At 52.4% G+C, this 27230-nt stretch overlaps 14 protein-coding genes across 14 annotated transcripts; 7 read left to right on the top strand and 7 right to left on the bottom strand.

Moving 5' to 3' along the window:
• Positions 1–1893: 1893 nt before the first annotated feature.
• Positions 1894–3370, top strand: CC77DRAFT_933183 (hypothetical protein; the record flags this gene model as incomplete). Its single annotated transcript, XM_018534299.1, has 3 exons — positions 1894–2010; positions 2058–2910; positions 2961–3370. 3 exons carry the CDS (start codon positions 1894–1896, stop codon positions 3368–3370), a joined length of 1380 nt encoding a protein of 459 aa, XP_018387122.1.
• A 1243-nt stretch (positions 3371–4613) lies between these two features.
• Positions 4614–7229, bottom strand: CC77DRAFT_834221 (hypothetical protein). Its single transcript, XM_018533340.1, has 2 exons — positions 6349–7229; positions 4614–6296 (listed from the first exon to the last, which is right to left on the bottom strand). The coding sequence occupies exons 1-2, from the start codon at positions 6998–7000 to the stop codon at positions 5020–5022; spliced, it is 1929 nt and encodes a 642-aa protein (XP_018387121.1). The 5' UTR covers positions 7001–7229; the 3' UTR covers positions 4614–5019.
• Positions 7230–7822, top strand: CC77DRAFT_834220 (hypothetical protein). Its single transcript, XM_018533339.1, has one exon. The coding sequence runs from the start codon at positions 7460–7462 to the stop codon at positions 7772–7774; it is 315 nt and encodes a 104-aa protein (XP_018387120.1). The 5' UTR covers positions 7230–7459; the 3' UTR covers positions 7775–7822.
• A 54-nt stretch (positions 7823–7876) lies between these two features.
• Positions 7877–9303, top strand: CC77DRAFT_933030 (DHH phosphoesterase; the record flags this gene model as incomplete). Its single annotated transcript, XM_018534291.1, has 2 exons — positions 7877–8900; positions 8963–9303. The coding sequence occupies 2 exons, from the start codon at positions 7877–7879 to the stop codon at positions 9301–9303; spliced, it is 1365 nt and encodes a 454-aa protein (XP_018387119.1).
• Positions 9304–9664: 361 nt separating this feature from the next.
• On the bottom strand, positions 9665–11022 carry CC77DRAFT_1019597 (hypothetical protein). The gene has a single exon (XM_018524865.1). The coding sequence runs from the start codon at positions 10667–10669 to the stop codon at positions 9998–10000; it is 672 nt and encodes a 223-aa protein (XP_018387118.1). The 5' UTR covers positions 10670–11022; the 3' UTR covers positions 9665–9997.
• A 432-nt stretch (positions 11023–11454) lies between these two features.
• CC77DRAFT_1030479 (26S proteasome non-ATPase regulatory subunit 4) lies at positions 11455–12449 on the top strand (the record flags this gene model as incomplete). Its single annotated transcript, XM_018526594.1, has 3 exons — positions 11455–11480; positions 11528–11786; positions 11838–12449. 3 exons carry the CDS (start codon positions 11455–11457, stop codon positions 12447–12449), a joined length of 897 nt encoding a protein of 298 aa, XP_018387117.1.
• Positions 12450–12672: 223 nt separating this feature from the next.
• On the bottom strand, positions 12673–13616 carry CC77DRAFT_834147 (Sybindin-like protein). Its single transcript, XM_018533338.1, has 3 exons — positions 13461–13616; positions 13286–13408; positions 12673–13236 (listed from the first exon to the last, which is right to left on the bottom strand). Coding segments are annotated over exons 1-3 (465 nt in total). The 5' UTR covers positions 13463–13616; the 3' UTR covers positions 12673–12896.
• CC77DRAFT_1019594 (UBC-like protein) lies at positions 13509–15369 on the top strand. The gene is made up of 2 exons (XM_018524864.1): positions 13509–14063; positions 14112–15369. The coding sequence occupies exons 1-2, from the start codon at positions 13771–13773 to the stop codon at positions 15136–15138; spliced, it is 1320 nt and encodes a 439-aa protein (XP_018387115.1). The 5' UTR covers positions 13509–13770; the 3' UTR covers positions 15139–15369.
• Positions 15370–15568: 199 nt separating this feature from the next.
• On the top strand, positions 15569–16746 carry CC77DRAFT_933025 (hypothetical protein; the record flags this gene model as incomplete). Its single annotated transcript, XM_018534290.1, has 2 exons — positions 15569–16045; positions 16096–16746. 2 exons carry the CDS (start codon positions 15569–15571, stop codon positions 16744–16746), a joined length of 1128 nt encoding a protein of 375 aa, XP_018387114.1.
• A 291-nt stretch (positions 16747–17037) lies between these two features.
• On the top strand, positions 17038–18865 carry CC77DRAFT_933271 (hypothetical protein; the record flags this gene model as incomplete). The annotated part of the gene is made up of 2 exons (XM_018534305.1): positions 17038–17832; positions 18146–18865. The coding sequence occupies 2 exons, from the start codon at positions 17038–17040 to the stop codon at positions 18863–18865; spliced, it is 1515 nt and encodes a 504-aa protein (XP_018387113.1).
• A 307-nt stretch (positions 18866–19172) lies between these two features.
• Positions 19173–20642, bottom strand: CC77DRAFT_1019592 (hypothetical protein). The gene is made up of 2 exons (XM_018524863.1): positions 20575–20642; positions 19173–20516 (listed from the first exon to the last, which is right to left on the bottom strand). Exon 2 carries the CDS (start codon positions 20378–20380, stop codon positions 19298–19300), a length of 1083 nt encoding a protein of 360 aa, XP_018387112.1. The 5' UTR covers positions 20381–20516; positions 20575–20642; the 3' UTR covers positions 19173–19297.
• A 609-nt stretch (positions 20643–21251) lies between these two features.
• Positions 21252–23681, bottom strand: CC77DRAFT_1030473 (hypothetical protein; the record flags this gene model as incomplete). Its single annotated transcript, XM_018526593.1, has 3 exons — positions 21252–22494; positions 22549–23140; positions 23204–23681. The coding sequence occupies 3 exons, from the start codon at positions 23679–23681 to the stop codon at positions 21252–21254; spliced, it is 2313 nt and encodes a 770-aa protein (XP_018387111.1).
• Positions 23682–25192: 1511 nt separating this feature from the next.
• On the bottom strand, positions 25193–25776 carry CC77DRAFT_1008010 (hypothetical protein; the record flags this gene model as incomplete). Its single annotated transcript, XM_018523511.1, has 2 exons — positions 25193–25315; positions 25375–25776. The coding sequence occupies 2 exons, from the start codon at positions 25774–25776 to the stop codon at positions 25193–25195; spliced, it is 525 nt and encodes a 174-aa protein (XP_018387110.1).
• CC77DRAFT_833858 (hypothetical protein) lies at positions 25674–26492 on the bottom strand. Its single transcript, XM_018533337.1, has one exon. It carries the CDS (start codon positions 26409–26411, stop codon positions 25824–25826), a length of 588 nt encoding a protein of 195 aa, XP_018387109.1. The 5' UTR covers positions 26412–26492; the 3' UTR covers positions 25674–25823.
• Between the last annotated feature and the right edge of the window lie 738 nt (positions 26493–27230).

Below are 27230 nucleotides of genomic sequence, written 5' to 3'. Positions count from 1 at the left end.
CATGTGTGAGGATCGGCGCTGGAGGACAGCGTCGCAGAATTTGCTTTTTCTCGGCGCTTTGGCCGGTTGGGTAGCAGGCGTGGAGAGCTAGCGGACCTCGTGGCGGTACAGCGGGCGGCGGGATAGCAACACGGGTTTGGCTAAAGTGACGACAAACTACAAGGCCCTGCCATGCTCGCATCCCGTGTCTATTGCGCCCAGGATTCGGTATGTATATGCATGCATCTGCTCTGCACGCAAGTGCGGAACGACAAACTCTGCCATAGCCGACGAGACTGCCCTGCCCACTCGATGGCCGTGGGCAGAGCGGGATTGCTGTCATCGGCACCGCCATATGACAAGCGCACCAGTTCGCGCGCGGAGGCAGGGAGCCCATATTAAGTGCAGCTAGCCGCCGCTAGACGGGCTGCTTAAGATACACGAGGCCTCGATTGAACGATTTCCCACGTGCGGTCGGCTCACCTCTGGGCACCAACATACCCATTAATTGGCTGGCTCCCTTGCTGCCCTTGCAACTCGTCAAGACTCAACCGTCGCCTTTAGCTTTCTGTTGCGCCGCACCTCCTCCACTTTCAAAAGGTCCCTTCCGAACGTCGTACTTACGGCTAGACCGCCGGCTGCCCGCTGCTTTGTTGTGCACCTTGCTGCCATCCTTGTCCCAGGACATGTACTCGACCTGGTAGTCTGCTGACTGCGCTGCTCTTCTTCCCCACGCGCGCAGCACTGTGAGTGTCTTGCGTTGACCTCACCACTCGCCCTGTACGACATCCACCCACTGCGCACCACAGCCGTCCTGACCAGGCCAATTCTCTTGCAGCGGCAACCAGCACACCTCGCTCGACGCCTGCGTCGTGTACTCGCCTCTTGGGGCGCCATCATCGTGTCAACTCCAGATCCCGCCCTCTGGACGCTGTGCCCACTGGTTCAGGGAAAAGCACCAATTTGTTGTCCCTGTCGCAGCAACCGCCGACCGGGGAGAGCACTGCAGCCACGTCTTTTTTAGCATCGACTCTCGTGGTAGATTTGCACGGGGAGCACTGCTTGCTTTTGTCTCGACTCGTACCCTGAACGACTGCTAGTCGTCAGAACAAGTGAACTGGGCATCCTCCACGACCGGCATATCTGGAAATCACAGCCATCGCTGTCGCCTCTCTGTCTCTCTCGCGGTAATTGGCGTGCGTCGCTGCCCTGCGCTTTCCATTCGAGTTGGACCGGTCTTGGCGTCCCTTCGTCGTGCCCCACTTCACCCAACTTGCCATCCTTACTTCAGGGAGGAGCGAACCATATCTCGTGCGGCCTCGCTCAGAATTACCTCTTCAACCACCCTGCAATCCACTTCCATTCCACGTCACAGCTTATCTAATCCCCGGAATCCGGTCCTCTATTACTTCTACTTCTCCATCTTTCCACCTGGCCCCATCTTCTCGACCTTGCAGAGTGGTCTGACCCAGTTTTTTTTGCTGAACGGTGTTCCTCACTGCCTTACTGGCTCCGCTTTCTTAGCGATTCGAGTTATTACCACCACGAGCTCAATCTTTGTCTCCCTACCACGAGAGCCGGGCACGCACTACTATCGTATAAAAGGTGCCTCGTGCTCCTCCCGTGCTCCTCCACAGCCATGGACTCTGTCTCTCAACGTCCACTTCCGCATAGCAATATGCCGCAAAGCAACGCCATCCAAGGCCAGCAGTCCCTGCCGCCTTTATCACAACTCACCAACCGTCTCCCCGCGTCTGAACACAGCCCAGCACAGCCTAGGCAGCACACAGAAGCAGGTGAAGTTCGAGATTCGGGTCACTGGTCTATCGCCCCAAGCAAACGTGAGTATACACGATATCTGTCAACTACACGTTGTTAATACACATTCTAGATTCATCCAACGTGTCTCAGCACATGGGCTTACAGTTGCAAACACTACTCAACCCTTCTGATGATTCAACATCACGCAATTCCGTACCAGAGACGCCGTCATCGGCTCGGTATCCCTCTGGCTACTCTCAGCCATCCCAGGTACGTGACTTGGTTACTGTCCCCGAACTCGTCTAATGTAAAGGCAGCATGGTGGTCTACCTTCGCTCTCCCAACCATATGACAACAGTCGACAAAGTATTGATGCCGGCTCCTCTCAATTCGACTCCCGACGCAGCAGTGTCGACAGTCGGGTGAATGTTGGCATGGGTCATCTCACAATTCACCACCCACAGTCACCGTACGACAGCCAGAACGCGTCTCGAGCTTCGCTTGTCCAGGACCTCCAGCAACAACGCGGAATCACAAATCCAGTCACGCGACCTAATGGCACTTCTCCTTTATCACCCCACCGAGCCGGTCCACGTGCTAGCAATCCCCCACGACGTGCTCCAGTCATCAATCCCAACCCTAGGAGCGTGTCTGGTATGCCCGATCCTATGGCAGCGGCCCCGACTAAGGGTTTTGCTTGGGCCTTTCCGGCAGACGACTTTGATCATGAAGAGAAGAGGACATCAAGCAGCGGTGAGTCTAGCGTAGACCGCTCAAACGTCCCCTCGCGTCAAGGTAGCTTTGCGACATCGATCAACAGTAGCATCTACACCACAGATTCTAAGCTACCACCTGGTCAACAACGACTGGATGATGGCACGCATTCCCACCCTTATTTTACATCAGCCGTACTAATTAGCATAGACGTCCCTAGTACCCATCATCACTCCATGCAACATCGCAGTGTCACGAGCCTACAAGCTATTGACCCTACCAACCCACTCGCTCCCGGAAGCGGAAGCTACAGCAGGACTCCCGAGCTTCGGGTCAGTCACAAGATGGCTGAAAGGAAGCGAAGGAGTGAGATGAAAACCTTATTCGACGACCTCAATGGAATTCTACCCAACAGCCCAGGCAGCAAGTCAAGCAAATGGGAGATTCTCACTAAAGGTAACTCGAGAGTCAAACTATTGCGCATTTTTGTCTGACGTGCCCTCTAGCCATTGAATACGTCCAAAACCTGACTCGCGCACACCAAACCGCTCGTGAGGAGCTTCTCCGTTTGAGACCCGAAGCTGAGTACTATCGAAGAGCCCAAGAAGAGAACGAATTGCTACGGGCGGAACTGAATGCCGTCTGGAACGCTCTTCGTCGCGCAGATCCTTCCAACACCCATGTTTACGGAAGCATGACTGGCCAGTTTGCGCAAGGACTACCCACAGCTCCTGCACCCGGTAACAATGTGCTTCCACCTCTACAACAGCAACAGCAACAACAGGGGCTCCCGCAACCACCACCACCACCATCACAGGCTCAGTGGGCACCACCACCACATGCGGGTGCAATGTCGAGTGCGATGCAGGGTGTCGAGTTTGGCGGTATGCGGCCTTATGAGCATTCGCATCGTTGAAGCAACCCTTCTCCACGTCGCTACCGGCTCGTATGGGCAATACAGCTGATATGGTTCTCGACGATCAAGACTCCATCATGTCCTTTTTATTCTGTGTTACATCGAGAGACATTCAGCAAGCGTTGTTTTTCTGCTTTTACACCTAGGGACGGGAAAGGGTTTTCCGCCTAGGACTAGATGAGCCCATCAACAACCTTTTCAATCATCTACCGACTGTGTTTTACGATTCCTTCAGTATCGAGATGTATTATGATACCGATCCTACGCGACATCATCGACATATTCGCCACTCATCGTGGGTCTTTCTTTCACTTACCTACTAGGGCGTAGGGCGGCGTTTCATCAGGCGGTTTATATCTAAGGAGTGAATAGGCTCAGAAAGGCTTCTTGGAACAAGGTTAGGGGAAAAAAAAGTACATGCCATGTTTCAGTTGGTGAGACGCAGGTTTCTCATCTCAAGAACAGAAGTGGATTATTCCACCATGATGGCAGGCGTATGGTTGTTTTCGTCATCTCGAGCGGTTGATCGGTTTCCAGTCCGAAAACAGTTCGTGTACCCAGGACTTTGGGCCCTTATCGCTCTACACGTGGGCATATGTCTGCGCCATGTTTCTTCGACATGCATTAATAGCTTTAGTGAAGAGGGGCACAAACTTCTAAACATGGATCGTCGCTGCAGGTTGCATGTCAAACCACCCAAACTTGGACTTTGGTGATCTTTTCTTGCGATATTAAAATTCCAAATCCTCGGGTCACGACACACCACACACACCACACCTGGGCACGCCGATTGCTGGAACTTGCCAGTGCTATCGCGCCGAATATCTTTTGGCCGCATCTTACCGTGTAGCGTGGCAAGCGGCTCTATGTGTCCGAACAACTAGTGAAACTGTTATATGTAGGTGGAGTGTGAACGACGAAGAGTTTGTTGCTTTACTACGGCTTTTGTTGACTCGCACTCTATGATCTTCGCAACTCATTCTCAAGGCTGACTCGCGTTTGCATTCTTTCTTGCACAGCCATTTGACGCTAAATGAGATCGTGGCGTTTTCTTGAGACTTCGTCACGAGGTCGGACACGTGGTGATCGTCAGTTAATCGGATCCGAATGTGGGTGGGGGGAAAGCGGCACGTCAAATTGCCAATGAGTTCTAGGCTTGGAATCGGATCCAGCACTAAGTCATCTGAGTTAGTGCTCGGTAAGATGTGCCGAAGAAGTGTCTGGGTGTGACAGCCAATAGCCCGCGATAGTTGCGCTCTATGGAAACTAGAACTGGAAGGACGTTTGTATAGTACGAGGGTTGGTGGAGCGTTTCGTATGCGTCTGCTGAAGGTTGGTAACAGTCGGTAATCTGGGTATTTGTGTGCTTCAAGGGTCGTGTCGCTTGGACTCAACAAAACCTAAAGGGTTTCCTGTGTGGCGTCCAAGCACGATTGTACTTTTAGACAAGTCAGGATGAATAGCACTGCAACGACAAGGGCGGATAGTGCAGAAGAATTGAGATACGACAGCAGCGGTCCATTGAGCAAATTCGTTGCGAAGAACAAAAGGCGTTCGCAAACCGCCAAAAGGGTATAGAATTAAAAAAAAGTATGCAATCTATCCGTCATCTTCATCGTCAACTTAATAAGAAAAGAGAAGTAAGTATGCTATCCGCGATGCAAAATCGTGTCCAACGGATTTTTCTTTGGACCAACCAATTCTTTCTTGACCTCTTTTTTCTGCTTCTTCGTCATGAGTCCTTTGGCCTTGATACCTCTCTCCTTTCGTAGTTTCTTGAGCGCTTCTTCCGTCATTTCCTGGCGGAGGATTTGTTCCACGACAAGCTTCTTGCGACTGCGCTTATCGCCGCGGCCGATGATGATACCAGCGGTGATGTTGCAGGTAAGACTGAAACTCAGGATGATGGCGGTGACTTCCTTGGGACGATCTTTGTAGTAAATTCCCCAGGTTGTACCACCAAGTGCGCATTGGAACATGGAGTGGAAATCAAGAAGGACGATGATGGCGATGAGGAGGCGGATGGAGAAGGCGTGGTGTGTATACGTTTCGTGGGGACGGTAGAAGGTATGTGACTTCTCGAGCTTGGCTTGATGATATTCGAGCCTTTTTTGCTCTTCGGCGGTGAGGACAGGGGCTTCAACGCCTTCTTGTTCTGCCTCGCCTGTTTCCCACGCGTTTGATCGGGGCATGGTTGGTAGCTCGTTGTGGTCTTTCAAGTCCTGTAGTCCTCGTTTCTTACGTACTTCCCAGGTCTTGTGTGCATATTTGGCAACCCAAATCATGTGGTAGGTGTCGACGATACGGAAGGGGAACATGGTGATTCCAACGACACAGAACAAGGCTGTCAGGACCTGGTCGGCAATCTCGACGAAGTAGGCCTGTCGGTCACCCACGTAAATCCAGCCGATGAGGAACAGCACCCATGCCGCTCCCCAGAAGGTAATAAGGAAGAAGTATAGGGTGACGAGAAAGCCAAGGGGATTGCGGACATAACGTCCGAAACCCTTCATAGTCCGCTTGAATCTTGCGCGCCTGGAGTGGAGAAGGTGTCGGACGTGATCGTCCAAAGCTGCCTTCTCCTCGTCAGTCCAGCCTGTCAAGGAAGCACCGTGTGGCAGCACAGCGTAGTGATGGCCCTCGCCCTCTTCCAGAGTTGAAAGATTCGAGTCGATTGTGTTGTTTCTTTGCAACGTTCCGCGGCCTCCGCGCGCTGCTTGCTCTACTTCGCCTTGTTGTGTCATCTCGGGGAGTTGGTCTTCCTCGCGTCCGGCACCCCTGGCTGTACCCATCTCTTCATCCGACGAGTCCGACGTAGTCTGTCCAAGATCGTATGTAGGCTGGCGGTTGTAGAGCCATGGCAAATTGGGTAGGAAGAGCGAGTTCTGAACGTTATTCAGGGTAGTAAGGGCAGACACTTCGGGATCTGAAGTCTTGTTAGCTCGCGATCAACGTGGAGTATGTTGGAGTGTACTAACCAATGACATCAAGCACGTCAACAAGGTTGTGGCCCATCATGTTCTGGTTGGGGTCTTTCTGACTCCGCCTCATGTGGAATGCGGAGGATTGACGAGTTAATCCTCTCCGCGCGTTGCTAGGGCCTCGAGAAGGCGGCGGTCCGTTGCCGGTAGAGGGATTTGCGCCATCCTCGTAAAGAGGTTGTAGGTGTGGACCTGTTAATTGGCGTCGTAGACTATCGTCGGCGAACATAGCCTGTGGGGGTGGGCGCGGTTCAGAGCTACTTCGTCTTCGACCAGTCTGCCATGTGTTGTCGGACTCTGATATTGGCTCTGGCGCAGCGACAGGATCGGGCGTAGCTTGAGGAGTATTCAGGCTTGGCTGGTGCGAAGGTCTTCGTATGCGGATTGACGAACTGCGCACGCGCTGGGCAGGATTTGAGGGAGGCGCGTATAGGTCAGACATGGAGGGCTGGGCGGACGGTGTGCGGGTCATGGTGGTGACGGTAGGGTGTGTGATTGTGGTGGACTGTGGCCCGAAATGTTGCACGGTCACGCCGTGGCCAGGCGTGGTCGAGGTTGTTGTGGTTGTTGTGTGTGGACCAGAGGTGGTAGTGGTCGAAGTCGACGACGACGCCAAAGGACGTCCCTGCTCGCCTTGTCCTTGATCCATCGTGGCAGCGATTGCGACGAGAGAACCCCAGGAAAAGGATCAGTTTGGGTGAGCGTTGAGGCGTTGGGGTAAAAGTAGTGTCTTCCTAAGCGTGCAGCATTCCGGCCGCGACCGGCGTGGCTTTAGTTCATGGTTCAGTCAGCAGCGTCTCCGCAATCCGTCATAAGCAAAAGGGTTAGACGCGCGCTATGATAGGAAAGAGTCGCGTTGGCACGGCGATGATAACGATTTTCAGGAATAAGGGCGTGAGAGGGGTCTTGGAAAACACAGTCAAGCTTTCTGGTCGCGCGGATTCAAAGCTAACCGTCTTGTAGTGCTTCGGCTACTGCGGCTCGTGCGAAGATCCGAGTGGTGCGGACTGTGAATTCATTCCACGACCGCAAATCGCACCGTGAAACATTACGTCATATCCCAATCTTTGCGGAGTGCAGACATATCTGGGGTTGCTGACCTCTGCGCATGCAGCTTGTATTAATAATTTGTTGTACAACACCCACACCATGTGCGATGAACGTGTCGCTGTCAGCTGCGACCAGTCTCTGCAGCAGAGCGGCAGCATGGCATTTGACTAGTCGCGATGCGCGTGCATCTCGATTGTGCATAGGAACAGTGGATACCCTCATTTGCATTATCGTTTATTCGTTTATGCTCTCCTTATTGAACTCAACAAAAATCGCTTACAGGCAGGTTTTCAAGACCATATTTCTGGACTCAACAGCCGTTCCCCATAAGGCTGAAACGAGACCTAGCTGGCCACGCCCGGGCCAACGTTGACGTAGCTGTGGATCCTGGGCGCATCCGTACCTGAGAGATGGTGACTTTGGTCTTACACAGTAATCTTCATCTTAGTACTATCATCGCACTTGTTTCTTTACGATGAAGGCCATTCGCGCCCTCGTACCGGCCTTCCTGGCAGCCAGCCGCGTCGTCGTCGCAATGCCCCAGCGCAGCGCGCCCCAACAAGCAGTTCTCGACGCGTCCAAGCATCTTGTCAAAACACTCGGAGTGGGCCACTTCAGCGAATGGAGTCGCGCCACAAAGAAGGAGTTTCTGATCGACTGGCAAGCCGGCAAGGAGTCAGAATGGGTGATTGTACAGGGCAATGAGGGTGGTGATTTGGATTCCATGACGGCGGCGCTGACTTGGGCATACCATCTTGAGCATTCGTCCCAAAACACGTCGAACCCCATTAAAGCAATTGCACTTCTCCAGACTCCGTCGCATGCGCTGGATCTGAGGCCAGAGAACAGACTGGCTCTGGACAACTCGCAGATGACGCCTGGCCACGAGGATCTATTGACGCTCGACGAACTGCCCGAAGACCCCGAGACTCTCGGTAAGAAGCTCAAGGGCATCGTCCTAGTCGACCATGGCAGCCCATTACGCAAATGGAGCGAAGCAAAGATTCTCAGCATCTTCGACCACCACAAAGACCGCGGTACAGCTCCCGACGCTGAACCCCGTGTCTTTGAAGTAGTAGCAAGTTGCACCACGCTTGTAGCTCGCCAAATGCTCGACGAGCTCGAGCAGTTGGACCAAGAATACCACATGCCGCATGAACTCCTGGAGTTAGTTCTCAGCGCCATCGCTATCGACTCTGGCGGCTTGACTGGTAAAAAGACTACCAAAACCGACATTGCAGTTTCCAAGCGCGTTCTTGCACGCAGCAACTGGAAAAAGGACAGCCTAGAAGACGTAATGGAAGACCTAGACGACGAGCTGAGTGACGCACAAAAGGACATTGATAACCTCGGTCTTCGCGATTTGTTGCGTCGGGACTGGAAGGGCGATATTATTGATACTCCTTCGCCGCGTACACCTACTGTGAGCATTGGCTTCGCATCTGTTCCTTACTCGATGGATGAACAGATTCTCAAGACGGACTTTGCAGAACTCTTTGGTAAGTCCTCCAAATCCACCTTCAGCAGCTCTTGATGCACGACTCAACTAACACACCCTCAGACTGGTTCGCCGTCCACGCCGCCTGGACCGCTGAAGCCGGCGTCGACATCGCCATCACACTCAACAAATATAAGAAACACTACAAAGACGGCGAGAAGGAGAAGATACGCGAAGTCGTCCTGACTGTCCGTGACGACGTACGTATCGATCAGGACCAAGCGGATTCTCTGTTCAAGACAGTCAAGGAGGCGTTGGAGAACAACGAGGAGGGTATTGATTTCCAGCCATGGCATCGCGCGGATGAGCTGGCACCGAGACAGATGGTGTGGACGCATAAGAGTGGTGCGGGCAGGAAGGTCATCAGGCCGATTGTTGAGGAAGCGGTCATGAAGTGGGACTAAATGATAATGTATCCTAGAGGCATGTGTTGATCCACCTCAGCTGCCTGAAGGAACAAAGGTTGATGTATGCTTCTAGCTATAACGCATCTCGCTATCTCATTTGAATCGGGCTTCTATGCATCCATCGCAAGTTTGATTTGGTCACAATATCGAGATTGTTAATTGGTAACCCGCGTTAGCAGACTCAAACTGAAAATGTGCCCAGAATGTATTTGGGGTAACCTGCGCTAACACACTGGGAGTACCTGGCGCTGCTGTATGCTTCAACCTCCAGTGCATGCCACAAGCTTTTGGGACCGGGTTCACAAGTAGTCATCGCAAGCATAAACTACAAGGTCAAGTATTGATCATTATTCATCATTGTCTACGCTACTTGAGCTTCATCGTTATGCTACTACCAAGCCAAACTGCCAATTTCAGAAAAAAGAAAAAGAAAACAAAAGAAGCCATGTACAAGAAACATCAAAGTAGCTTGTACCTCCATCCGGCTGTGTTCAGGAACCCTGTGAGAGCCTACCCTTGCGGGCGGCTACAATCAACAGAGCCCTTCATTCAAGCCAGGGCGGAGGTGAAAGCCAAAATCCAAAAACTCCCTTCAACGCCGCTTAAATGCGATAACGAGAGGGTATCAAACGCCAAAAACAATCAATGCCGTATAATCAATGCTGTAGTAATCGATGTCCGCCTAAGGGCGCTACCTAGGACGGGCGCTACGCGCAGCTGGCTTCCTGACATTGGCGGTATTGGTCTTAGGCGACAAGACGTGTGATGTAGTCGTTTTGGTGCGGGATGCTGCGCGGGTTGCACGAGTTGTGGGAGCTGCGGACGCTGGTTTCTGGACTGGTGCCCTTGTGCGCTTCTTGGGTACTTGCATCTCTGCGTTCTCCTTGTCTGTTCCTGACATCTCGTCGCTGCTGCGTTTCTTGGTGCGCGTTGTCTGTGTCGTCTTGGCGTAGCCAGGTGTTGGTTTGGTCGTTTTTGGGGCAGGCTTGACGCGCCTGTTGTCGGGTGATGAGGTTGCTGCGGCAGATGAACTGGGGTTTGTGGGAGGAGCGGTGCGTGTCTTGCGTGTGGCAGGTGCAGGCGCAGGCGCAGATGTTTTCTTGGCGACAGTGGTCTTGGTTGCTGGAGCAGGCGCGGCGACTGGTTGCGCTGGCGCGGATGCCTTGAGGAGATCAAGTAGCGTGGTTTGTCGCGTCACGGTAGGGATGCGGTTGACGCGTCTCTCCAGGCGCGACTGCAGACTGGCGCATTGTGCATCGCATTGCGCTCGCAGCTTCTCTTTGCGTGAGTTGATTTCGAGCTGGAGGTTGGCTAGCATGTTGGCTTTTGCCTCAGCTGTGAGTCCGTCTTGGATGTTGTTCATAGTCGCGTTGTAGTGGAGGACAACGCGTCGACAGCGGTGATATGGGTATCGGCAGTAAAGAGGATTGGCAGCAAGCAGGAAAGACTTGTTGGTACTTTCGAAGAACTCCTAACGGGTTCTGAGCAGCTCAGGTGTGGTGATGGTGGAAGAGGGTTGCAGCTTCCGAAAGTTGAGAGTCGTGAAGAACAGTAAACAACGCGAGAAAAGGCGCGACAAGTAGACTGGGGAGAAGAACAGAGTAGTGCAAGAGACTTATTGAGACTTTCTGATGCTTTTGCGGCAGTTTCGGAGAGTTTCTGAGCAATTTTGGTGTAGTTGCGGGTAGTGTTGGTCGCAGCTTCAGATTCTCGAGTGGGATGTGTGAGGAAGGAAGGATGGAGGGTCTGAGGTCTGTCTTTACGCCAGCGCGCCAAGGGCACCCGATCATTTCAGCATAGCGCCTACAGCATCGTAACCAGTCATGTGCGAAGCGAGCACGAACATCATAATTATATGGCAGTCTGCGCAACAATAATTGCAACGCAACGCTTGTGAACTGGAGTAACATTCAATGTTGAATTGCGCGAGTCAGTTTACAGGTGTCGCAAACGCCATCTGAGTCGGCTCACCCTTGCTTCCGCACGGCCTCCCGCGGTCGCGGTCAGACTTGCACGTGATCTCGGCGGTTCGATGGCCAGCCTCCGTCCTCCGTTGCGGCGACCTTGAGCTCAGCATCATAACGTTACCGTCGATCCGAGCAACTACCCAAACAATCACCTCAACCCCACATACAACCGATTTGCAAGATGGTGTTAGAAGCTTCTATGATAGTGTACGGCTACTCTCACTGATTCAGCGATCATATGCTAACTCGAACAGCGTTGACAACAGCGAAGCTAGTCGAAACGGCGATTATGTACCCTCGCGATGGGAAGCACAACAGGACGCCGTGAACATGATCTTCTCCGCAAAGACTGGTGCAAACCCAGAGTCTTCCGTCGGTCTTATGAGCATGGGAGGCAACACACCGGAGATCCTCACGACCCTGACAACGGACATTGGCAAGGTGTTGGACGGTCTGCACCGGACAAAGATAAAGGGCAGCTCGCACTTTGTGACGGGCATCAACGTCGCGGCTGTATGATATCCAGAAACCTTGGAAAGATGCCCGAGCTAATGAGTGTTACAGTTGGCCCTCAAGCACAGGCAGAACAAGTCGCAGAAGCAGCGGATAGTCATGTTCAACTGCAGCCCCATCGAGGAAGACGAGAAGAACCTGGTCAAGTTGGCAAAGAAGATGAAGAAGAGCGGTATTAGCATCGACATCATCGCATTCGGCGAGCTAAGCGACGACACCACGCGGAAACTCCAGGCCTTCAGCGACAACGTACAAAGCGCCGAAGGTTCCTACCTTGCTACCATCCCGCCAAGCGCGAACCTGCTTAGTGACTCGTTGATCACCACGCCTATTGTTGGTGGAGAGGGTGCATCCAATACTGGAGGTGACAGCGGTTCTGGAGGCGGAGGTGGCGGTCCATCAGGCGGCAATGACTTCGAGTTCGGCGTAGATCCATCGGTTGACCCCGAGCTCGCATTGGCGCTAAGAATGTCTTTTGAGGAAGAGAAAGCACGGCAGGAAAAGGACAAGAAGACCAAGGAGGCCGCCGAAGGCAAGTCAGAGCTTGAGCCAGTCGCTGAGGGCGACGAGAAGCAGCCGCTGCTAGACAATCAAGGTCAGCCAAGCGGAAGTGGCAGTAAGGACAAGAAGGATGACGACGCAGACAAGATGGACACGGCATAAGCTAGCGCGCACATAGTGCAGCTAGGAGGGGATGGCCCTTGAAGCTTCAAGATGGGCAGAGCATTCACGGCGTCTACTGTATGACTAGAGCTGGCGTCTACCGCATGGCATGGATGAATAAATGAAGCAAATAATGAATACTAGTCTCCATTGACTGGATTACGGAAGTGACGTCTTCTACGGTATACCTCTCACACTCGAATAGCCTGGCTTCCCCAGGAAGGGTGGCTACGCCTCTCTATTGAAACCTCTGAAGCCATCGTGCATGCTTCAGACTCAGCAGTAAGGCTCTGGAGCTATGCAACGAGTTCACCGATAGTGCTTCCGATTTGTGGCACTCTTATAACACATGTCGCAACAGGATGCTTTCCATGCTGCCCTGTACGTTGCTCTGCTTTCTGTCTTTGCTCTCCTTTTCATGGTATCATATTTCTTGTGAACTCTTGCTCATCCCCTGACCTTTACAAAACCATCCAGCCCTCGATCGAATTTCTCGCACCGGACCGGCATCTCCACAGTGTAGAACGGGTTCTTCATGACGTAGTCTGCGTATAGTTCATATATCTTCTTCATCATCGTGTCTACGTTCGGTTGCTGGGGCTCTGTGAAGAGGAGGAATTTGACACCGGTTTGCGTTTGGAAACATTGAATACGGAAGTGAGAGCTTTCCAGGACTTCGATACCAGTTGCGCGGACAGGGAATGTCTGGAGGTTGGGAGTCGCGGTGGACGGAGGAGGCGCGCGGACAGGTGGGACTGGAGAGAGCTGCGCTGTTATGGCATGCATTCTAGATGCTGGTCAGTGGAATATTCCGACTCGGGCAAACTGCATATTACCCATGAAACGATCCAGCAAGCATGAGGTAGTCATTGCTAGTAAGCTTGCTCATGCCCGTGTGGAACTCTCGATTGTAGATGAGGCCGCCAGACTTGCTGATTATGAACAGCGCGAACACCACCCTACACCATAGTATTAGCCAGCGATAAGGAAGACTACAAAGCGCTTTATTACATCTTGTCAACTGAAAGAACAAACTATCACGGAAGTCTAGGCGGCGTGGTGTTGCGGCTCGTGTCCCGTAAGCGGTGACGGGGTTCTGCCCCTCAGGACTCCACAGCACCCGCCTTGACAGCTGGGCAACCATTGTTTGCTTGCCCTTTTACAACACTTGACCCGCCCACTATTTCTCCACGAAATCCATACCGTACAACGACACCCACACCCGCTCAAAATTATCAGCCCGGCCTACGCGGACTGTTGAGCTTCCCATACCCCGCGAACTCAACTCTCCAAACCGCAGCCGGGAGACGTCCGCGACACCATGTCGAACCAGAGCATTCTGAGAATTACCCGCGAACTGGGCGAGATCCAGCGTGGCTCCGACCTCTCCATAGCTGTAGCCTGTCGCGATATCGACGTGCGCCATGTGCGGGCACTAATCATCGGCCCACCTGACACCCCATACGAGTTTGGCTTCTTCGAATTCGCTGTCAAGTTCACCCGAGACTACCCAACAAAGGCGCCGAGTGTGACGGCTATCACTACGCATGGTGGGCGCACGCGTTTCAACCCCAATATCTATGCGGGTGGGAAGGTGTGCCTGTCAATCCTTGGGTAGGTTGCGGGAAGCACTCGATTTGGGTATACGCTAACAAGACGTAGCACATGGCGAGGAGAGCGTGGGGAAGAGTGGTCATCTGCCCAGGGACTCGAATCTATCCTCATCTCTATCCAGAGCCTCATGTCCAGTAACCCATATGAGAACGAGCCTGGTTTCGAGGACGCCAACTCAGACTACGACAAGAAGAACCAGGAGGCATACGTTGACAAGATCCGTCACGAATCCTTACGCATATCAGTCATAGACCGGCTTGAAGAGTATCTGGGCATCAGCTGGGGGAGGTCGGGCCCAACCGTGTACAATGCGGAAGAGGACTATCAGTCTAGCAGGGACGACGCGCCGTTTGAACCCTTCAAGGACCTCTGCAAGCGACGCTTCCTGTGGTACTACCAGTCGTATCTGGCTCGTGTAGATGAGGCGGCGAAGAAGAACAAGGATGGTGAACGATTCGAGAAGATGCCCTTCGAGGGACCAGGCAACGCAATGGAGGGTACATTCCAGTACACACAACTCCGAGAGCGGCTCGTAAAGATCTTCGAGACCCTTAACAAGGAGATGGAGGCTTGGGCTGCTGAGGGAATGGCCGCTGTTAGGAAGGAGATGAGCATCGCCAACAATCTCCAGCGCCAGTATGAGCAGATCATTGAAAAGTACAAGAAGCAAGACGCCGTCACACTGGACCTTGATCTGGTGGACAAAAATCCATTCGTGTGGCAGCTGGTCCTCTTTGGCAGGCCTATGACCAACCTTGACGGTGGCATGTTCAGAATCATGCTGTACATTAGCCCGAAGTTTCCTGAGGTCCTACCCCGCGTGAGGTTCGAGACACCAGTCCTATACCACCATCGCGTGTCGCCTGATGGCATTCTCTGCTACGACGCTGCCCGTAAGGATGACATGCGATCACACATCGAGGCTATCATTGCTGCTATCGAGGAGGAATCGCCTGCATACGACCCACGCACGCTGGTGAACCCTGAGGCTGCGAAGCTCTTCTGGGGTACACCAGAGGAGAAGAAGCTCTACAACCGCAAATTAAGGCGGTCTGCACAAGACAGTGCTGAGTAAGTTCATGGTCAAGTAAAGCTAGGATGCTCGCTGACAGCCGTGTAGGAACTGTTTCTAGGAGGAACAAGGTGGAGTAATGATATAACGGCCGACTTCATCAGACATGATATTACATGATACCCCAAGTCCGACCCCGTGGTCCTGGCTTGCATTATATGGCGTTCAGTGGGGATTCTGGGCACAACAGCATCGGTAACGGCGTTAGTCATCAATGACATGCTATTTCATTGAGGCGTGATATCAAAAGTTGAATTCATCTATGCTTGACGTTTGACATGTGAGATTCGCCCGTGCATACGGCGCTTTACGCGCAAAGTTTGGCCGCCGGGACCCTGAACCCAGGCCCCCGGACTTATGTCGGTTCATCTCTCTCCGCAAAACAACTCTCTGATCGTCGCACCCCAATTGCACCATCCTACCATCGCTAAACATGCCGAACAACTCAGACACGATCCAATCGCTCGGAAAGGTGCTTGTCATTGGCGGTTGCGGCTTTCTCGGAAGCCACATCGTCAGCTTCATTGTCAACCGTCACCCCCAGACACAAGTCGCAGTTCTCGATCTACGAACCAACTCGAATCGCAACTCCAGCCCGAACGTATCCTACCACGATGGCGACATCACAGACGCTGCCGCCATGAAGGCGCTGTTCTCTGAGGTGAAGCCCAATGCGGTCATCCACACAGCATCTCCGCACTTCGACCTGAAGCCTGAGATTCACGAGAAGGTCAATGTTGGCGGAACCAAGGTCCTGCTGAAAGCTGCGCAAGAAGCTGGAGTCAAGGCATTTGTGTATACAAGCTCAGCGAGTGTTATCCTCGACCATGAGACTGAGCTCATCAACGCGGACGAGAGATGGCCACTTGTTACTGGCGATGCCCAGCCTGAGTACTATACAACCACAAAGGTAAGCATAATACAGCATTATCTCGTCTTCTTCGCTGACTTGGTTCTCAGGCATACGCAGAGACAGCCGTCCTCCAAGCCAACCGCAGCCCTGAAAACGACCCTAGCTTCCTGACCTGCGCCATCCGCCCTGCCGGTATCTTCGGCGAAGGCGATGTACAACTGCTCCCTAAGATAGTCAACGCGTACAAGACAGGAAAGACCAAGTTCCAAGTCGGTGAGAACAACAACATGTTCGACTTCACGTACGTTGAGAACGTCGCATACGGACATGTCCTCGCTACTATCGCACTGCTCCATACCCACAGACGCCTGCCCAGCATTCCCCTAGACACTGAGCGCGTCGACGGCGAAGCATTCTTCATCACGAACGGCCAGCCCGTATACTTTTGGGATTTTGCGCGTTCGGTATGGCACGAAGCAGGTGACCAGACACCGTTGAGCAGCGTGTGGCATCTCAGCGCCGACTTCGCATGGACTGTTGGTGCGATCCTGGAGAACATCTTCTGGCTCCTGGGGAAGAAGCCTAGTTTGACCAGGGCTCAGGTCAAATACAGCAGCATGTCGAAATACCACAGCATCAACAAGGCGAGGCAGCGGTTAGGGTATGAGCCACTTGTCACCCTCGATGAGGGCATCAAGAGGGGCGTACAGTATATTCTGGAGCAGGACAAGAAGGCTGGCGAGAAGAAGGGCCAGTAGACTTGTGCGTGGGAACGCGTTGAGCTCAGGTCGGTTAGAGACAAGTTCACTCCTATATTGCAGACTGTATGTAGTCTTGGTATAATGTAATCACACGTCACTCAGCAACTCCCTCCTGGAAGATGCAAAGATGAGTACACTGTTGTGGTCCTCCAGATGTGGCTAGAACCTCCCCAAAGACCCACTCCCGATTAAGTCAACTTCGTCGTTCGCGCGTCGTAGCTCCATCGCACTTTCCCAACCCCACGTTCCCCTTCACCCCGCCAACATGGCGCGCAATCACGAAGAAGTATGTCGCGCCCGCTACTTCCCGAGTCAGCATACGCAGCTCTCGGCCTCTCTCCTGAAGCGATCAAAGACCTGATGAATCCCAAGCCACCGCCGCCTGAACCCCCCGAAATACACGCGCCGAACCTCCTCCAGAGCGACGAGGACAACGCGCGGCCCATGTCGCCCAACGAGACTTCTATAACGCTGTATGCAGAGCTCCTGCTGCATATACGTACTGTCACGCTTTTCGCCTCGCTGCGCACGAATTTCTCGCGCTCAACTGATGCGAAGCTGTCAAGCGACGGGTCTTACATCACTGTATCGCACGAAGGCCAGTCTGCGTCGATACGTCTGCCTGTCAACATCGAGGGTGGAGGCGAGGCTGCGCTCGAACTTCCATCGCAACCCCCAACCAAGGAACTCACACTACGTCTTCAACTAGAAGAGCGCGAAGGAAGCGACCTCCTGGGCGCACTGCAACGTGAGGACCGACAAGCCAATATTGTGCCATGGGATGGCGCCTCACTCAACGATGCACAAGATGTGGAGCTTACTTGTAAGAGCTGCGAAGGCGTGATTGTGTCCAAGGGGAAGATTCGTCAGTGGAAAGATCTACCAAATGAGAATTGGGCTGAGATGATGGACTTTTGGCATTGCCATAAGCCGGATGAGCATCACTTGCATGATCATAGTCACGATGAGGTTGTTGGGCAGAAGGGATATGCAGCTGGCAATCGCTTGCAGGCTGTAGACGGGGTAGGCTTTGTTGATTTGGCGACTTTCTTACTGGCGGAGCAGGACTGTGATGGCGCACAGGTAAGCTATACTTTTCCTTTTATTCCATCGTTCTCGTGAAAATGGGCGCAAAGAAGGCGAACTCGCCTTTCCAGTGGCATCATCGTCGATACAAGCTCCCTAAAACAATATGCTCATACACGTGCTCTCTGCTTCGGATGTATCCTCTTCCTCAGGTTGATGGATTACCGGCGCTGTTGAGTTGACGGCCTGGCGTTTCACTGTCTCTATACCCTTAGACCCTTGGGATTGGCAGGTTTAGCCAAGGCTACATTTCATCTATACTGTTGTCTATGTTTGTTTCGATTCGTCCATTCGTACTGATATGACACAGATATCTTCCAAAAAAGAAGCAGAGCTGCCGACAGACCTGATCCGATGCGCACATTGCAACCACACGATCGGCACCCAGGATCCTGCTACCTCCGGCTGGCGCATACGAAAGTGGGCCATTGGCGCAAGATCCATGTCCCCATCCACAACATCCACAACATCCACATCATCCACCTCTCCGACTACCTACACAGTCCAGAAATGGATAACAGCCCGTCTTCTCCACCTAGTCGACAACACCGGCCTCCGCAAATTTCACATTCACACCCCTCCCCCACCTCCCTCCAACCCTTCCGAAGAAACTGAACCTATACCTTCCCTTCTGGTCTGGGTATTTACCCCGGACCTTCTCTTCTCTTCTTCCATACCCACGCCTGGTCGCCTCGATCCCACACGTACGATGAAGATTTTCTACCAGAAGCAGACCTGGCAGGCTTTGAAGCCTGGGGAACCAGAGAGTGCACAGGTAGAGGACGTGGAGTTTCCTGAGGAGTTGTATGGGGAGCTGAAAGGGGCGCTTGAAAGGAGTCAGAGGTTATTGCCACCGACTGCGAAGAAGTTCCAAGGGTGGGATGTTGGGCTACTGGAAAGGTTTGAGGTGCTTGAAGCTGGTATGGGGAATTTAGAAAGTGAGGATGGTTTGAATGAGGGTGTCAGTGACAAGGGGAAACCGGGTGGCAACGAGCTGGAATGTGAGATACCATCGGAAGATGTTGATTGAAGTTATTTCACGATATTAATGACCATACACGAATCTAAGTCCTCTTTCAGTCTAAAATAGTTGCGAAATACTCCACTTGAGAACGACTGTTTATATAGCCAAGGAAGTTGCGAATAGTTCGTCGCCCTGTATGATCCTGGCATCCTTGGGTGGCAACCAGTTGAGATATAGACTGTCTTCGAAGACCCACTTGTAAGGTATCACCCACAACGATGTAGGTTGCTAGATTAATTTAGAGCATGAGTAATGAGTGTATTGTGTGTCTATTCTCAGCTTTATTGCGAACTCAAGACCCAATTCCAAGGCCACACCTTAGTGAGACCATCCCACTGGGGCTATACGTCTTCCGTAGGTATGCCAATTTCCGATGAATACTTATGCATTACTGACACATCTCTATGCTACGTTAGGCTACAAAAGCTATCGGTCGAGCTAAGCATGGTCGATTGGAGATGGCCCTGCATCGATGGGAAAGGTGAATATGTAATTGGGGCTTGAAGCCATGAGTCCGTCTGCTCCTGGTCGCATCTGCGAAGCTGGCAGCCAAAGCTTCTTATCGGCAGTGACCCACATCTGATCTGTCCAAACGAGCGCATCATCCTGGACCAAGATAGAAGCATAGCCCTCAGGGGTTACCTTCCAGATGGCAAGCAATGTGGTATCACTGAAGTATAGGTTGCCATCCCCGTCAATCGTACTACCGCCCGTGCTGGGAGTCAGTGCAACCGCCTCAGTATAGTCACCCAGACTAGCAGCCAGAGTGGAATTAGTCAAAGTCGCGTCAACCAAGGCAGTCTTGATCTTGAACAAGCCGCCATTACAAGGCTGGTAGTACAACCACATGCCATCTGGCGAAACTTCCATCTGATCGAGTCCGACCGCGAGTGTGCTTCCAGCAGCACCGTAGCCCGGAACAAGAGTATGGTTATACATCATCGGGAACCATGCGACTGCTGTCGGGTCGTCGGCTAGTACCCGCACTCCCTCTCCCGTCGTCATGTTGAGGACAAGTAGTGCTCCAGCTGTATCGCTCAAGTATGCGACATCGCCGGAGGGTCCGAATCGCACGTCGTCGATGCCGCTGCTGGAGATTTTAATGTCGTCGAGGTAGTAAAGCTTGTCAACCGTGTCGTTGGAAAGGTTGATGCCGATTAACTTTGTCGAGTGATTGAGGTCCTGAGATCCTCCATCGACTAGCCAGTAGCGTCCATCAGGTCCAATGCGGGCGCCGTCGAGACTGACAAAGGTCTTCGCTGGATCCGAAGTACTGTCGCTTGAATTGTAGGAATTCCATTCGGCGTCGGGGTAGAGCACTGTAGAGTTGTCGTCCAGAAGCTCGACTGCTCGTGGAGGATCGGTAAGAGAGTATCTTTGCATTAGGAACTTACGTCCCTCGGCCGAGAATGCGATGCCTTGAGTTGCTAGATCCAGATCGTAGACCACTTCGAGGCCGGGAGCGAATGCGCCAGCGAGGCACGCAGTGCTGAGGGCAGCGATGATACCACGCGAGATCATGGTTCAGAAACCTACTTCTGTGATAGGAGAAAGAACGAATGTACTGAAACAGGAGACATGACGATTACCCCATCTTATATAACACATCTCAAGGCTAATTGCCATTGCGCGCTGTGGTCTTCTCTCGTTACATGACCTTGGCACGTCGTCAGCTTCAATGTACAATTCAGTCACTATCATGTCCGAAAAGCTACCGACACGGTCCGGTACAAAGATTATCCAAAGTTGGATCGCAAGTCTTCTATGTCTTGTTCGGATGCTGTCTGTAAAGGGTGAACGTTTAAGCGGACGTACTAAAAGGTTGTCCACCTCTCGTGCACGGTCGCGTGATTATCAGCGACTAGATCGATGCTTACCGGGATTGTGAAGAAAGCTGGGTGGACTTTGACATAGCACTTCTGATAACACCGGACGAAAACAGCGATTTCCTTTCCACCGTTTCTTATTTCTATCTATCCTACACTATCTGATGATCTCTACCACAGCCTTGAGACTCCGTAAATGGGCGGCCAGAAAGAAGGAGGTAGGGGGGAGATCGAAATCAGTCGCTAGAGGAAAGAAATGAGAGGAAAAGAGAAAACCCGCATCAAACAAAGATCCTTTGTTTTTTTGTGGAGTTTCTGTTCTGTTCTGTACGAGGCAACCATGATGCCATACCAGTATGGCAGAGTGAAGAAAAGGCCAGGCCGTGAATACGTGCCTACATATATCTTCCTCATTTCCTCCTCTTGTCATAACAGTCGTAATAGCTGTTCAGAAAAACAAGTGTCCAGACGCCCGCTCAATGGAAAATTACTCCTTCTGTAAAAGTACAAGATGGGGAAGATGGCTATACAAGTGCCCACTAATCGTATACAATATAGTGTGGAAATTACTGCGGGTTTCCATAGCCCATAAAGGTCAAATCATCCAACGTAGTGGTGGGCTCGGCGTACAAGTTGTCGAATTGCCCCCCAAGCTGGTTGAAATCGGGGAAGAAATTGGACGTGTTGTTGAACGCCATCTGGCTAGGCGGCGCGGTATCGAACAACGTGAAGTCCTCAGTGGGGCGACTGAAGCCCTGCATGGTCATGTCCATGTCACCACTGAAACCCTCATCCATGTGTGGTGAGAAGAGAGTAACGTCAGGCTGAGCCAACGGTGATAGGTGTGGGAGCCCATTCATCGTGCTGCTGGTTGTGAATGGCAATGGCGCGTAGTCAAACGCCGTGCTCATTGGGGTTGGCTGCTGGAAACCCGTGTTGAAATTTGCGTTCAGGTCACAGGCGTTGTAGATGTCGTTGTGGTTGATGTGAGTATCTTCTGGGGTCACAGCATCAACAAAGGATGTGGGCTCAACGGGCGAACGTCCAGATGAGTAGGTGAAGAGGGAGCCGTCGGTTGTGATCGAGTCACGGCGGAAGTCATCCTGAAAACCCTGGTGGCTCAAAGCTGGCGTGTTAACGCCGTAGAAGTCAAAGTTGTCGATCATGGGCACTTGTGGCGATGGGATGAACGGTGTGATGGGTGTAGTCATGGTCGCTGACATTGGTGTGCCAATGAAAGGAGTAAGAGGGGTAGTGGGGCTGTTCTCGCTGCCAGTAGGACCCTTCTTGCGACCGTTGCTCTTGGAACGAACGTACTCCCAGCCATGAGCCTTCTCCATGTGCTGCTTGCAGTTGGACTCACGCTTTGAGGCGTACGAGCATGGTGGGTAGAGACACTTGTACTGGGCAGGAGCAGCAGAGTGCTTGTCGTTCATATGCCTGTCACGTTCCTTCTCAGTTGGCCAGCCAAGATCGAAGTACTTGCAGTTCTTCTCAGAGCACTTCCACGGGCGAGAGTGGGTCTTCTCGTGCTTGGTCAGATCGCATGGTCGCTTGAACTCCTTCTTGCAGTCACGGCAAATGTGCATTACATCTCCTGGCTTCTCGGACTTACGGCGGCGCGCCATGGAGCGGGTGACTTCATCCTCGTCCATGCTGTCCTCGGAGGCGTCCGAGAGACGGCGCTTGATCCTGAAGGCTTTTGAGGCATCTTCCGAGATGGGCATGACTTTGCCGTTCTTCTCACGGACTAGCTCGACAGGACGGCCGTTGTGGCTGATGCCACCACGAAGGGTGATCTTCTCATCGCTATGGACCATTTGATTAGTGCGTGCGAATAGAAAGCCGGCGGCGCGGTCATACCGTGAGTAATCCATGTCGTCTAGGTCCTCGCCCTTGGATTCTTTTTCTCTTGTAGCAGCCATGATTGAAGCGTATCGTCTAATCTGTTCCATCAAATCGAGGAAGTAGCCGTCAGTATAAGGGCGGTCGGTTGGTAGTCGCTGGTCTTGTTCGGAGATGTACTGGACGGTCGTAGCCAAGAGTTGGATTGATCGTTCGCAAAAACGAGTGTACGAGTCCGGGGTAGCCGACAGCTCCTTTAAACCACGAAAAATGCAATAAGCTACTGCACTTTGAGAAAGACAACGGGTGGTTCCACTTACCGGTGCGAGGAATATGAGGGTCTTCTCGAGATCACGGAGGTTTCGGATGTTCTTCTCACCTATGCGTCGGGGAACGTCCTTGACAAGCGAGTGAAAGTCTTTGAGGGACTCCTCGGCGAGGATGGGCTTGACAATGAAGTCGTGGATCTGCTTGCACGTGTGCTCACCAAGCACGTGATCCTCCTCTGGAGAACCGAGTGCGGAAAAGGACCTGGTGACAGCCGAGTGTGTTGAGCTGATTGAGGTGCTGATGGATTCACGAACGCTGGAGCGCTGAGTGCGAATCTCGTCTTTATATATGTTAGAATGCGGGGCGTTCTCTTCCAAGACGGGTAGCTGCGGTGACTCCTTACCGTATTTCGATCCACTGATGCTCGAACCCAGACCGCTGTCAGAAGCGTGGTCGTGGGGGCTGCGTTGAGCTGCAGTAGGCTTTGGGTCAATGTCCATTGGGGTGTGATCCAATGAGGTGCTGTCGAGGACAAAGCTCGGGACAGGAAGAACCTCCGGGTCGTTGAGAAGGTCAGAGCCGGCAGCAGCGCTCTTATGGCCAGCGACCCTCGCCTCGAAGTCCTTGAGCAGGTTGGTGACGCGACGCACGCTAGGGTCTTGGATGGAGTCGTTGACTAGCTCCTCTAGTCGCTCAGTGCTGGTCGGTGAGCGGCGGGGCATGAAGTATTTGTCGACGTCGCAGATGTCGGACGATATGTGGGTTGGCGACGAGAAAGTACCGCTCTTCCGGAGCTGCATGCCATGGGTGCTGAGAGGGGAGGCGGAGCCCTTAAGAGGACGGCGGCGGGGATGACGGTTCTGGTCGTGGGGTGCAGACATGTTGAGCTATGACTGGTCGTAGTACCGGTTGAAGTGGGAAAGGCGGCCTCAGGTGAGTCACGGACTGCACGATTCCCCAAACCCGGCGAACCAAAAGGACCAAGTGTGAGTGGTTATCCAAGCCCAGATCACGTTTTCATTGACCGGGGACAGTGGAACCTTTGCGGCCGCGGAAGCTAACAAATGATAGGCTAGAGTGATGAGAGCGATGCAGAGAGAGGGTAAAGGGCGCTGAGTCCTCTTGTCGAGTGTCGGAGGAGAAGTGCTGGTATATAGGAAGGCGCAGCACGTGGAGTAAGACGGGCGGCGAGCGGCAAAAGATGCACAAGGGCGGCGGGTCTGCGGTGCAAAAAGACGAGGAGGAAGGGAGGCCTGAGGATTAGGATTTGAAGCAAGAAGAGATATCGAGGAGCGCGGGCTGGGGGGAGTAGGTGGTTCAAGAGGGAAGGAACGGGATGTCGTCGCTTCCTCCAGTGAGTGGAGTCCAACTCCAGGCAGCAGTGCACGGACACTTGACGTTCCGCGCAGTCAGCCCCTGCTCGGATCTTGAATACGAGCGACATGCCATTATTCGTCCATCGGCACAACGTCAGCCAATCCGTCACTTGTACCTTTGCCGCGTTTCTGGCATACGCGTGGGCGCAGGAATCGAGCGCCAAACTTATTGTGTCCTTCACCGCAAACCCTTCTATGGTGATAGACACGGAACCACCAGAAGACTGCGAGAATTGGCTCCAATCCAGCGGTGACTAGACCCTTGCAAGAAACCGGTCAACCCTAAGAAGCGCAGGAACGGCTGCTAGCGCACGCTTATCACTGGTTGATGGCATAAGGCGCCCTATGGGTGGAGGCTTGCAAAGGGCGACAGGGCTGTGCATGGATGGAGCCATTTCGCCTTCCTCACCACTTCTGGTGGACCAGCAACTAAGACAACTAAGGCGTCGCTATTGATAAAGCCGCCGTCCCCGCTCCCTGGAATTGCACAGATGCGCACGCCGTCATACCCACTATTCCGTCGTTGCGCAATCCACCGTGTCCTGATGTTCTGGGTGTCGGCGCATACGTATGCCACATCCTTCCATTGGGCGAGTAGCACAGGACGCCTTTCACCGGAATCGTGGGGGCCAGAAACACGTCGTCAACATGCATGTGATGTTAGGGCTGCGCATGCAGACGTGAGAGGCATATCGATATTGAGGGAGTCCCAGTTATAAGATCCATGGCGGGGTACTCTGGGACTAAGTATAGGCGTGAGGTTGTCTCATACTTTACGTAGCTTTGCCACGCCCAGGTGTTGGATCCTACCTTCTCTCACGACTCGCTGCGGACAAAAGCCGGGCACAGGAGCGTGGACGCCCTTGCCGCCGTACCAACTTACATTCGATCTATCTGTCTCTTTGCGAGATGCTCCTCTCATCTCGGAATACAACGCTGCTCGTTTCTTTTGCAAAAGTACGCAATGACGAGTGTTCATCTACATACATCACCCCGGAGCAGCCATCTCCCCCGCTCTAGACTGGATGTTCGTGCTTCGAAAGTAGAATCGCTTCATTATCCGTCATTGAACCGGTTGGTAAGCCGGTTGTCTTTGCCACATATACAAAGAAACGTCTTTCACCCAAAACTCCAACCACCTAACGAACATCACATCGTCCATGGAACCCAATCCATAATGATGCATTATTTGGCAAACCATCCATATAGCCTGTGCTTTCTTAATCCAAAACTTAACCTCGCCTCGCCGCGCCTCGTCGACCTCTTCAGATCTCGGTTGCCGCATTCTGATACCCATAGTACACTGTTTCTCGTACTCACTCTTGCGCATCAGCCAACACTCGCTTGAGTAGCCAAACTGCTCAATCGTAAAGTCTGCAATGTACTCGTCGCCGGACCGAGTTTCGATGTTGAAGACGCTGTGACGGAGGACTTGTGGATCCGGTTGATAATCTTTCCAGAAGATGACCCAATACGGTTTTGCTACCACCGCGAGCCAGGTTATCCTAGCGTTGACACGGCTCAGAAGAGGCTCGAGCACGTATAAGAAGACGCGGATGCTGAAGTCGCAGTGATTAAACTTATTAGACCCCCTTCGCATGTCTGGACTGATCCAAGGATCATGAACAGCAGGACCGTATGCTTGTATCAATCTCCCATGTATCGGTGGATACTCACTCTCGCAGATGACGATAGGCTTGCCAGTCCAGGTGAGGGGTTGATATCAAGGTGAACGCGAAGTCTTGGTTCATATTCAAGTACGAGGTTGAAGATGTGCCAGTATGGCGCAATTATGGCTTGGACTTCTTCAAATTCTCCCCGTGAAGGATACCCTACCGGAATTTGTGGCCTGAAGGGATGCGAGTTGTACGGATGAAAGACTGGCGTAGATGTTCCTCTAGGCGAAGGATATTTTGTTGAGTCTGTTTGGCTCAATGGAGATGCGCTTGGTGTAGAACATTCTGTCAAGTCTACTACACTCAACGGAGAATTGCATGGTGTAGGAATTCCTATAGAGTCTACTTCGCGTAGAGGAGACACCACTGGAGAAGAACATCTTGTCGGGCTTCCCTTAGGTGATGGAGATACTCCATGTATAGAACATCTTGTCTGCTGTTTCTGACTCGACAGAGGTGTTTTTCTTATTGGATGTCCTTTCGACGTTGTTGGCCTGGCGAATTCTCGATCGTAGGGAGTGAGGACATATGGTCGGCCAAGGCGTGGACGAGTCGCCATGGCTGATTGGGTCTGTGCGAGATTTGGGAATATCCAGTAGTGAGAATCATGGCTTTTGAGAATATTGAAGTTTTGTGATAAGTGAACGCCGTGGCTCAGATCGTTGGAAACCTCGAATTGTTCCCATATTGAACCACGGCGCCAACGGCAAATGTTCCACTATATTTCTCACTGTCGAGCTCGAGGTCTGACATACATTTGCAACACCACATGTGAAATAAAGACGAGCCCAAGGGAGACTGAGTCTGATTGGGCTTATTCTTACCTCCCGACGAGCTCCTGGTCGCGATCGCTGAACTGTGGGTACCAAGGCCTTGACGACCCGCAATACGGAGGAGTATTTCAACTCGACTAGGTATCACAACCTTTGATATTATATAGCTAAATTCACTGCCCAATAAACTTATTTCAATTAGTGAATAAACCATTCAGGTCGTAGTAAGAAATCTAGACGTAATCCCGGTCATAATTCCTTTTAAATCGTCAGCCTCTATAGACGACTATAGTACCACCTTGATATTTCTCTCTAGCGAGATATGGAGAGGCTTTATATAGAGTACAGATTCTATGGTTCTCGCTACCAAGAAGAACGATGATTCACTAGTTCCTTCAAAACTAGGTCAATACACCATGTTCTTTCCACTGAACTCACCAAATCTAGAACTCATGGCCACCGTGATCTGCGCGATGAAGCCGTGGACGAACCAGAACGTGGAATACTCCAGTCGCTCGTGCAGTCAGTCAAATTCAGTTCTTCTTCGCGGAACGCGGCTAATGAAACGACGACATATATTTTTGCGCATCACGTTGCTTCGGACA

This window comes from Alternaria alternata, assembly GCF_001642055.1.
Source record: "Alternaria alternata strain SRC1lrK2f unplaced genomic scaffold CC77scaffold_8, whole genome shotgun sequence".
NCBI lineage: Eukaryota > Fungi > Ascomycota > Dothideomycetes > Pleosporales > Pleosporaceae > Alternaria > Alternaria alternata.
Note: the sequence above shows the minus strand (reverse complement) of the source record. Positions and strands in the feature narration are given on the sequence as shown.